We start from the raw sequence: 9,738 nt of genomic DNA on the forward strand, positions 1-9,738 counted from the left end.
TTTGCCTTTGGTCAGTTCAGCCTGTCCCATCATTCTTCACAAAGCAATCATCATATCCCACACAAGGTGTTTTAATTTCTTCATGATTTTGGCAGCACTGGTTTCAAGCAGTGCCGTGGTGACATAGCACACCTGAATGTTCTGTTGGTTAAGGACATTTTCTCAGCTCCCTGCAAGGCTGAAGAATGCCTCAAGCAGAAGGCACTGTTTGTGCCTTCAGTCAAACTCACTGCTAATTCAGGTAGCCACAGCTAAACTAGGGACAAAATTTCCACAGTACATAAAGAGCAGACAAAAATCAGAGGGATGGCAGAGCAGGGGATGCCCATTGCCAGAGATCAACACTCATGTTTAACATTAGGCAGGGGGGGAGTAACTTCCAACTAATCCAAGTACATGCTCTGTGGCTGTCACAGGAATTCACCTATTCTAGAGGCCTCCACCTGATGAGATTCCTACACTGTTCAGGGAAGGTACCACTTGATATTGCTGTGTCCAAGAAAACTGATTGCAATTTTGCCTGTGGTGAGGTTTTAAGTGGAACATAGCTTTAGCCATTTTTTTTTTTTTTTTTTTTTTTTTTTTTTTTTTTTTGGTGTGTATAGCCTAAAGCCTCCAGCAGGCTCCTAGTCTTTAAAGTTATGCTTTGTCAGAAAACAAAAATCATAAACCAGAAAGAAAAGGCTCTTTCACAAGTGAGGACTCAGTGCTGCTGACCAACACTTTAAAATTAAGTGTTGGCAAGAAATCTTTCAGCTCACTGTGCCCCTGTCAGAATGGGATTTTCCTCTCATCCTACTTTCTACTTTACAAACTTTCCGGTTCACCTTGGGTTGAATGAGTTGCATATGATATATCTGAGTCCAGAGAAAAACTGTTTTCCTTTAAACTCTGAGTTTTTACAGCAGGTCAATTACTGTTGTCAAGCATGTTCCCTTTTCTCTGCTTTTTTCCAGATGCCCCACACCTCTGTTGGTCACTGCATCCCTGGCCAGTCCCAGGCACTATCCCAGACATGGGGAGCCCCCACAGGAGGTACAGTCTCCCCTCTGTTCAGAAATCCAGCTGGACAGAGCAGATGAAGGAGGTTCAAACAGAAGGGCAGCCTTTGCTGCCCAGTTCCCATAAAGTATGTATGGTCACCTGCAGGCAAGCAAATCTCCATTGCTGTCAGACAGAAAATTGCAGCACAGAATCCCAATACTTCAACTGACAGAAAAATTTTAATTCTCTTTCAAAACAGTGGGTCCAGATTAAGCCACTTTCAGTTCTTCTGCTGTTGGCAGTTCTCATTTCATGCAGCACAGTAATGAGCACTTTGTTTTTTCCTTCTTTCTATACCTCTGCTCCAGGGCTAACCCAGAGTTAGTGCTGATGCAAAAATCTTTAAATGTTCTAAAACCTTACACTACGTAGACAAAGAGTCAGAGTGAAGGCCAGCCTAAACTTTTTGTGCCACAGTCATCAATGGACTGAGAGAGGAGGAGGAGATTGATGCTTGTAGGAACTACCTGAAAATGACAGGGTCTGAAAGTATTAGAAAGGAACTTTCCATGGAAAGAGTAATCAGGCTACCTCATTTAGGATGCCTGTTGGCTTACCTGCTTCTCCAAAAGTGCCACGGGATGATTCAAGGCACATAAACAAGGCTTCTCTGAGTCACTGTCTGAGATACCTGAATTTAAGTTCTTAAAATTAAGGAATATGAATAGCTTAAATAATGCTAACGTTTTTGTGGCTGCTGCTGGTGCCATACTGAACTGGGCATAGCCTTTGCATTTGTATCTTTGTGTCTACTAAAACACTGAGGAAAAAATAGGTTTAATCTTCCAAAAATGTGCAATTGATGCAAAAACCTGTCTGGATGCTATGGAATATTTACAGAGCTTCATATAACCCTTGGGGTATATCACAGCCAAGCCATATAATAATTACATATCAATTAGTTCCTCAGACATTATAAAACTTCAAGAAAATGGAATATATATAATACCTTTGGCAACTATTGCATTGTCATTCACTTTCAGGTTTGTGTACCACACTCAGTGCTGGCCCCTGTTAGTAAGTTAATGACAAACTGAAGAGAGTTTAGAGAAAAATAACCATGGGAGCTTTGGAGGGACTGACTGGCAAGAAAGATGAAGGGAGCAATCTGTGCCAGTCTTGACTAAAATGTCCCTGGGTGTTGCATATAGGTACAGCCTTATAAAATACAGCCTTGTTACCCTTGTAAAACCATGGCTCAGGCCTGCTACTTTGGCTAAGCAGAAAAGGACTGTGGGAAAGAGACTCAGCTGAATTAGGGGTATGAAAACAAGTTATAAACCATTGTGTGCTCACATTGTGGTGTATGGTGGTTGGTTGAATTATGTTTGTCATGCTTTAAACTATGTAACTGATGATGGGCTAACTGCTTGAAAAGGCCTGTTTTTTTGCAATAAAGCAGCTCTCCTTTGCACCTGCCTGGGGACTCTGTGTCACTGTGGACGCTCACCCACATGTGGGTGCAACAAAAAACATGATAAAAATCACACATATTTGAAGATTATAATTAACTGTTATGTATGGAATCTAACTAAATAGGGTTTCATGAAATCAGGTGACTTGAGAAATTTAAATGCAATTAAAGAGGGATAAAAAAGTATAGCATCATAAAAAATGCTTTGGTGTTTTGTAGTAATGGAAGTTTGCTATGCTTGGGAAATGTTAAAGTAGATAAAGTATATTTTAAAGAACACCATGAGAAAGCAGGCATTTAAACATAGGTCTCTACCATCTGCAATTCAATTTTTTGTTCTCTCCTTTTCATGTGTGATTTGTTCCAACAGCACAGCAAATTGTCTACAGAGTATGATTCCAAAAGTTTGGGTTCCAAAAGTACAAACTCCTCCAACATCTGGGTTATTGCATCTCCCCAGGACACTTTAATGCTTATTAATTGTTTCTCATTTTTTCTACTAAACATTCTTTAAATACACTACTGGAAGTGTCTTTTCTTTCATTTGTCCAGCAGACTAGATTTCCCATTTAAGCTGATCTCTGTGAAAAGAAAATTAGAATAGATATGTTTACAGGCCTGCCTATTTAATTTTAATTTGCCTTGCTCTGTGTTGAAATAAGGCAATTTACTGCATTTCCCCTGGTCTTCAAGAAAGTTTTGAAGAACATTCAGTATCTGGAAAAGTTTGGTTTGCCTTTGTATTTCTTTTGGAACAGGTGCCAGAGTCCTTATTAAAATCTGAAATAAAGACAACATACACTACAAGATTACTTCTGAAAATCTAAGTAATATTTCATCTAGGATGGAAGATCAGTTGTTCTATTAGAAATAACATTTTGCTGCCACAAGATTAACAAAATTTGCAGTGTCCCAAAAAGACTTTCACTGACATTAAAACAATTACCTATTTTCATGATTCATATGGAAGAAAATTAGAAGACATCATGCCCTTCCATGGCTTTGCAGCTAGCAAGAAGAACAAGAAATATCAGCTTCTCAAAGCACCAGAGAAGCCTGATTGAAATTATTCATAATATAATAAGCTGTAGTGAGTGATCTGATGGCAATTATTACTACCCACACTTTTTCCAGACAGGATGAATGCTGTAGTCTGAAGTCCTTCACATTTTCCTTTCCCTTACACCACCTTTTAGGGCCATAAAACTTTGGTGAAAGACAAGATCCTAGACAACACTGATTCATAGATCAAAATCTTTTTTATGGGATGGAACAGTCAATTTAAGGCAGGCCTGTCTCGTGTTTCTGCACAATCTCAAATCTGGATTGGAAAATATGTTGTAATTCCGTGGTGGATATTTTTCCCTTGTACAAAACAAGTTCTACTCTATTCCCTACTTCATGTTCCCATGGGAAAAGGCTTTCAGATCTAAACTGTGCATGGTTTCTGTGTATAAAGAGGAAATAAATAAGATCCCTCTGCAGATTTATTCATTAGCACCTACTGCCCCACTTATTCTGTCCTGTACTGGTTCTAACAAGCATTAACAGATAATCCATTGCCTCACAGGCTAATGCAACACTGGAAAAGCCAGAACATTCAGCCAGATTGAAATTTCAAAGGTAGACAGAAGAGGCAGTTTGCCACCCTACCCAAAGAGCTACAATTCTTGACATTCTTTACCACAGATGAGACCTCTAATCCTCAATATTTATAAACTTGTAAAATGCCAGCTTTTTATTAAAAGTTGGCAAGGAGAGGAGTGCAGGTTCTTTTTAATGACAAATCATTATCTATATGTGGGCCTAAGTTTAGCCCCTATACAAGCAAACCTATTGCGTTCCTGTTTAACCAGCAGGACATAAAAATAAAAATCTGACAAACACATGCAGGAGAAACAAACAGAACTGACAGCCCCATGTGATAAAAGCCACAGTTCTGCAAGATCTTGCACATGAAAGCACATGTTATATAAAGCACTGTTGATTATTTTGGGGGATGACAGGCACATTCATGGAGATGGAAAGTTTTGCACTTCTGACTCCCAGATGTGATATTTTATCAGGGAGAAGTCATTTGCTACTTTGATGAGAGAACAGTTTTGATACAATAAAACATAAATTTCAATCTTCTGAATGTCCCAAAAGCAAGAAGCCATGAAGCACTTGGAAGAAGCGAGCACAGACACATGTAGTTAATTCATTTAGAGGTTACTAAACAGAGGCATAAGTTACTATCCTTCATTTCTAGACTGTGCTTTTACAGGTTCATTTTACATACTGCCTAAGAAAGAAAAAATATCTGAAAGCTAGTTAACAACACAGAGTATAAAATAAAACGTAGTTCAAAGGGCCAGGTTTTTAAGTGATTTCTTGGCACCTGAGAACGCAAACAAGTCCCAGGACAGATCTTGTTCTGTGCTACCTTAGGTCAGTAGAATTAAACCCTCTTGAAAAATGTCTTAGGAATTCAGCTGCTGGTAGCTCCTTAAGCACCTATTTTCAGTGCACTGCATGTCTAAGAGGCTGGTAGACACACCAACACAATGAAACTCAAACTCAACTTCCCAGTACAATAATACTTTAAACAAAAAAAGAAATCTTTCCCTGCATGAGAACAAATACCAGGGGATATATAGTGCCCATAACTTTTCCCTGTTTCATCTAATGACTGATTTTTCAGCAGTTATTTGTTATTTTTTTTTTAAACAAAAAGCTTCACCATTGATCAAAGATCTTGACCCGATGTTTTTGGTAACAAAAGCTGTACAAAGCTCACCTGCTGTAAATGTAGCATCCCATGTGATTGATTTCTTTGTCCAATTTATACCTCCTGAAGTCCTCCCAAGCATCTTTAATGGCTGTGATGGCCATTATAACACAAATTGGGATCACAGACACCTCTGGTTGGAAAGCATTCACCACTGGCACAAAATTCAGCAATGCAATGAACACAAAATAAATATTGGCAAAGCGGTGAAACTGCTCATAGATATTTTTAGGGAGGAAAGTTAAGATGGTATATTTTGTGGTCTTAATTTCATTGGAGTCATAATATCTGTTTGGATTTTCCTTCCACTTCTTGCTTCCAAAGGGCAAATTGGAGATGATCACACGTTTATTTTCATTTTTCTTCTTTCTTTTCCTTACTTTTCCTCTCTTCTCCAGCTCCTCATTTTGGATTTCTGTGTTTGGAGTACCCCATTGGCAGCAGGTTTCCTTGAAAAAATGTTTTTTCCATGTCATTCTAGAGAAGCAGCCTGGAGAAATTTTCCTTGACATCCTGTTTTTCTTTCAAAAAGCAGCTCCAAGTTGAAAACCAATGAAGTCAGAAGAGTTCAAAAGTCCAAATGAACTCCCAGACGGTGAAGAGAAGAGTTGAGATGTCTGAATCCCAGGGCTGCCTCCTCTGCTCCAACCTCCACGTAGCCAGGGCCAGGGATCATCCTGACTCAGCCACACCAGCTCCTAGATCCTGCTGGGGCAGCTGCACCTCACGTCTGCCAAAAGCATCCTGAATGTTTTGTTCTTCCTGCCAGCAGATGCCTGGAGGCCCTGCTCAGACCATTTCCCTTCTCTGCTCCTAGGAAGTGTCTCTGCTTTAGCACAGAGCTGTGGCAAGGCTGAGCACACACACGATTTTCACAGGTCACTCCAGCAGCCTCAGAATCACTTTACAACCCTGGGAGTTGCCAGGAAGCTCAAAGGTAATGGGCAGAGCTCCGTGTCCCAGATGTCAACAAAGGATTGCTACGAGCCTCAGTGCAGACAGTATTTCTCTTTTATTTCCTCTGTCTATTGTTTGTTTTCATGACTGTAAGATCGATTATTATTAAACAAACAACCAACCCCCATTCCCCCAAGCTAAGCAAACCTCTGATTTTGTAGCCAGAGGAATCAGACCTAGACAGAAGCAAGTGAAGTGCAATGTACCTGGATTGCCCCTCAGCCTGATCCTTCTCCCCAACAGACCCCAAACCTTCCTCTCCTGCCTGGGCACCTTTGATCCTTCTCCCTCTGACACATAAATATGTCAGCACAGAGGAGGGCTAATTTCCAGAGGAGCTAATGACATGTATGTAAACCATAGCAATTTTTTTTCTCAGTGGCCTGGGCTTAAGAGCAGGTGAATAAAGGAAAGCAAACAAATATTTAAACTTATTTTAAATGAAAACTCCTGTTTGCTTCACCATGTAGTGACAAGGTAAGCTATCTCAAGTCAGTACTTGGACAAGAAACTCTAATGAAATCGAAATGTTGCAACAAGAATTGCAGTGAAATTGTTTCTTCCTTCTGAGTCAGTACTGAGCAAACAGCTTCCCACAGGTGTTTGGCTCCAAAGCCAAGCTGGCTTGTATTGATCTCTCTGCTTACTGGAAGTCCTAAAACTTTTTTATCTCCTGATTATTATACGATTTTCCATCCTGCTTTTTCATCTCCTGATTATTACTATATGATTCACCTTGAATGTAGTTGATCATTAATTTCTATATTGCCAGTTCTAGTGTGAGACATCTGAAAGACACTGTTCCAGTTTTCTGTACAGTTCCAGTTTTCTGTACAGCCCCAGTTTTCTGTTTCAGACTTGAGTAAGTTCCATTTATCCTCCAGATCCTTCTGCTATCGGGAGAGGAATTTGTGTGTGTTGACAAGCTGCTCTGAAAACTTGAAAACCTGTATATATCAGCACACCCTGTTGTGATATGAAACAAAGCCTCAGTGATACTGAGATAATTTAAGTAAGATAAATAAGGCATTTTTAAAGGTAGAAAAAATATTTTGTAATGGTTCTTCCAAACTTACAGTATTCTGAAATGTCAGTGAGGGAGCTCCTGTAAAATCAGATGAGCAGTTTCTATCACAACAGAAGCAAGGAAACAAATAATTGATTTTGTTTACTTACTTGTCATATACCCTGGTTTTAGTGAAGTTTATTGTCTTATCATACTGGTATTTTCTGTAGTCTTCAATAGCATCCTTAGTCATGCTGGCCAGCAGCACCACGAGCAGAGGCAGCATGGTCATCTCCCTGTGGAAGACTTCCACTTGTGGGAACCAGTTCAGAACCACCAGAAAGAAAAAGTAGAGGTTACCCAGCCTGAAAAGGTATAAAATAAAATTAAAAGTAGTCAGAAATCAGAACTTATCCTTTCCTTGATGAACCACCCCCATTCTATGTCAAAGGAACATTGATAATTTCACTCCCCTACCCTCTTTTTCCTTTCTACAGAAGAAATTAATCAGCTGCTTAACCAAGATGCAATTTTTTCTTCAGAAGAGCCTGTGACATATATTTTCATACTATTATAGCTAGCTCCTGTTTTCTCACATGTTGGAAAGAATACTTGTCTGTGGGATCTCCCTCAGCACTTCAGTCTTGAAAATAAGCACAAAATTAAACAAAAGCCAAACAAACTTGAAAAACTAACCAATGCATTTATAGAAATGTACCCATCAGGAATCCATGAAGGATTCTGCAAATGGCAGGTTAATTAGGAACAGGCCAATCTAGTATACAGAATGAAAATTTCAAACTAGAGATGGATATACAACTTCCATTTCTCTTTATTGTGATGATGGTTCCCAGGCATCTTTTTGACTTGATTCTTTATGCTGGGGGCAGGGTGGTTTTTACATAATTTTAAACCAACATTTGGAAAAAACCCTGACCTTGCACTTGCACATACATATTTCTAGATCTGTAGACAGTCACTTTGTGAAATTAAAATTATATCAAAATTGAGCTGCTGAAATCCACAGAATTTCATAGGTGTCTCAACACATCCAATGAATTCCTTTTATGCTCTAAATACAAAAGGTTTATACAGCAAAAAACCAGAAGGATTGTTAAATAAAATTTGATTTTTTTACAAAGTGAACTGTTGCAGAAGTCAAATAAAAAAGCTGGCCACAGCAGTGGTTAAGCACTCCCTTGCTTGCTTTAATCCACCATTTCAGTGTCAGCAGAGTGCCATTTTGTTACAAATTATCATCACCTAAATTTCAGTACAGTTGCAACTACAAAAGCAGCCCTTCTCCTTCACAGTCAAATATCACAGTTTCAGAGAGAGTTCTTGAATCTCAAGGATCATTTAATTGTCACAATTAAGATGGCCACAATACACAGAATATCACCACACAATTTCAGAAGGCTTCAACCCACACAGAGCACGACCACATCACTTCAGAAGGCTGCAAGCATCTGCCCTTCTCGTTCTTCAGCCCATCCTTTTATCCCCCATGCTGATGCACTGCCCCTGTGTGCCCTCTGCTCCCTTTGGTGGGTGCTCAGTGCCCCTGGGCACTCCCTGGCTCATTGCTGTCAGTGCTGCTCACAGCTGTGCCCACTGGGGATGGGGCTGGGCCAGCCCCACTCCAACCACCACAAACTCTGTGCCTACATTGGATGAGTTTTTTTACCTGTGGAACTGTCTCAAAAGGTTTCGGGGCAAAAAAGTGAACCATGTGTACTTTGTGGTCTGTATCCTGTTTCTAGAATAAACTGTAGAAGCTTGTTTCCGGTCCTTCCACTGTCTCCCATTGTCAGGCAGCAGAATCCTCCACGTGTTCAGGCAGAGTTTTGGTTTGGCTCTGACAGTGAGCAGCAGTGGTGTTGATTCTGACAGAGCCTGGGAGGGACTGAGAGCTCCCCGTCGCTGCCAGCGGCACCAAGCCGAGTCCACCGACAAAGCCATTCTCAGCAGGGAGGGCAGGCTGAAAGACAAATGCATGACAAGTGCTGAAATCCAGTTCCACTCTGGCAGAAACAAAAGACAATTCTCCTGCTCAGTGCAGTGCATGTTCTTCGATCTCAGAACTGCTGGGGAGAATGCAGAGAACAAAAGGCAAAACAAAATCTTCAATATGACAAAATCTATTTCTATCTCTGGAGACGAAAAAATATCTAAAATCTATTTTCTGTGTCTTAGAACAGCAAATTGACAGAGATAAAGCCAATTTAACAGTGGTGAACATTGACTTTTCCATCATGAATCCTGTATCCTATTTTTCAAATTGTAAAGTGCCACCAAATCCATTGAGGCATTTTCCTTAAAATGTCTGACTTTCTTACAATACTTTTCTTGTTCATTCTTACTTATAGAAGGACTGGTTCAGGTTTTGAATCTTAATAGCTCAGATAATAAAGAGCTGCAGCATCAGCTTAATCACGTTTACACACAGGTAACAGTTTTCCAAAGTCTTCAAAGAAATCTGATTTGAAAGGAAAATCCCAGCCAGCACTAAAACAATGGATGTTTTATGGGTTGGAGAGATAAAGG

General features: G+C 39.9%; 1 protein-coding gene across 2 annotated transcripts in view; it reads right to left on the reverse strand.

Moving 5' to 3' along the window:
- Window positions 1–6,183, reverse strand: part of ATP10B (ATPase phospholipid transporting 10B (putative)) — a 45,989-nt gene extending 39,806 nt beyond the window's left edge. The window contains exon 1 of one of the 2 annotated variants that reach the window (XM_059859955.1): window positions 5,238–6,180. In XM_059859955.1, the coding sequence (XP_059715938.1) occupies window positions 5,238–5,740 (503 nt within the window). In that variant the 5' untranslated portion in view covers window positions 5,741–6,180. Of the gene's footprint in view, window positions 1–5,237 lie in introns of both variants that reach the window. The other variant, XM_059859956.1, reaches the window with a different exon arrangement.
- Window positions 6,184–9,738: the final 3,555 nt, after the last annotated feature.

Source organism: Haemorhous mexicanus, chromosome 15 (genome assembly GCF_027477595.1).
Source record: "Haemorhous mexicanus isolate bHaeMex1 chromosome 15, bHaeMex1.pri, whole genome shotgun sequence".
NCBI lineage: Eukaryota > Metazoa > Chordata > Aves > Passeriformes > Fringillidae > Haemorhous > Haemorhous mexicanus.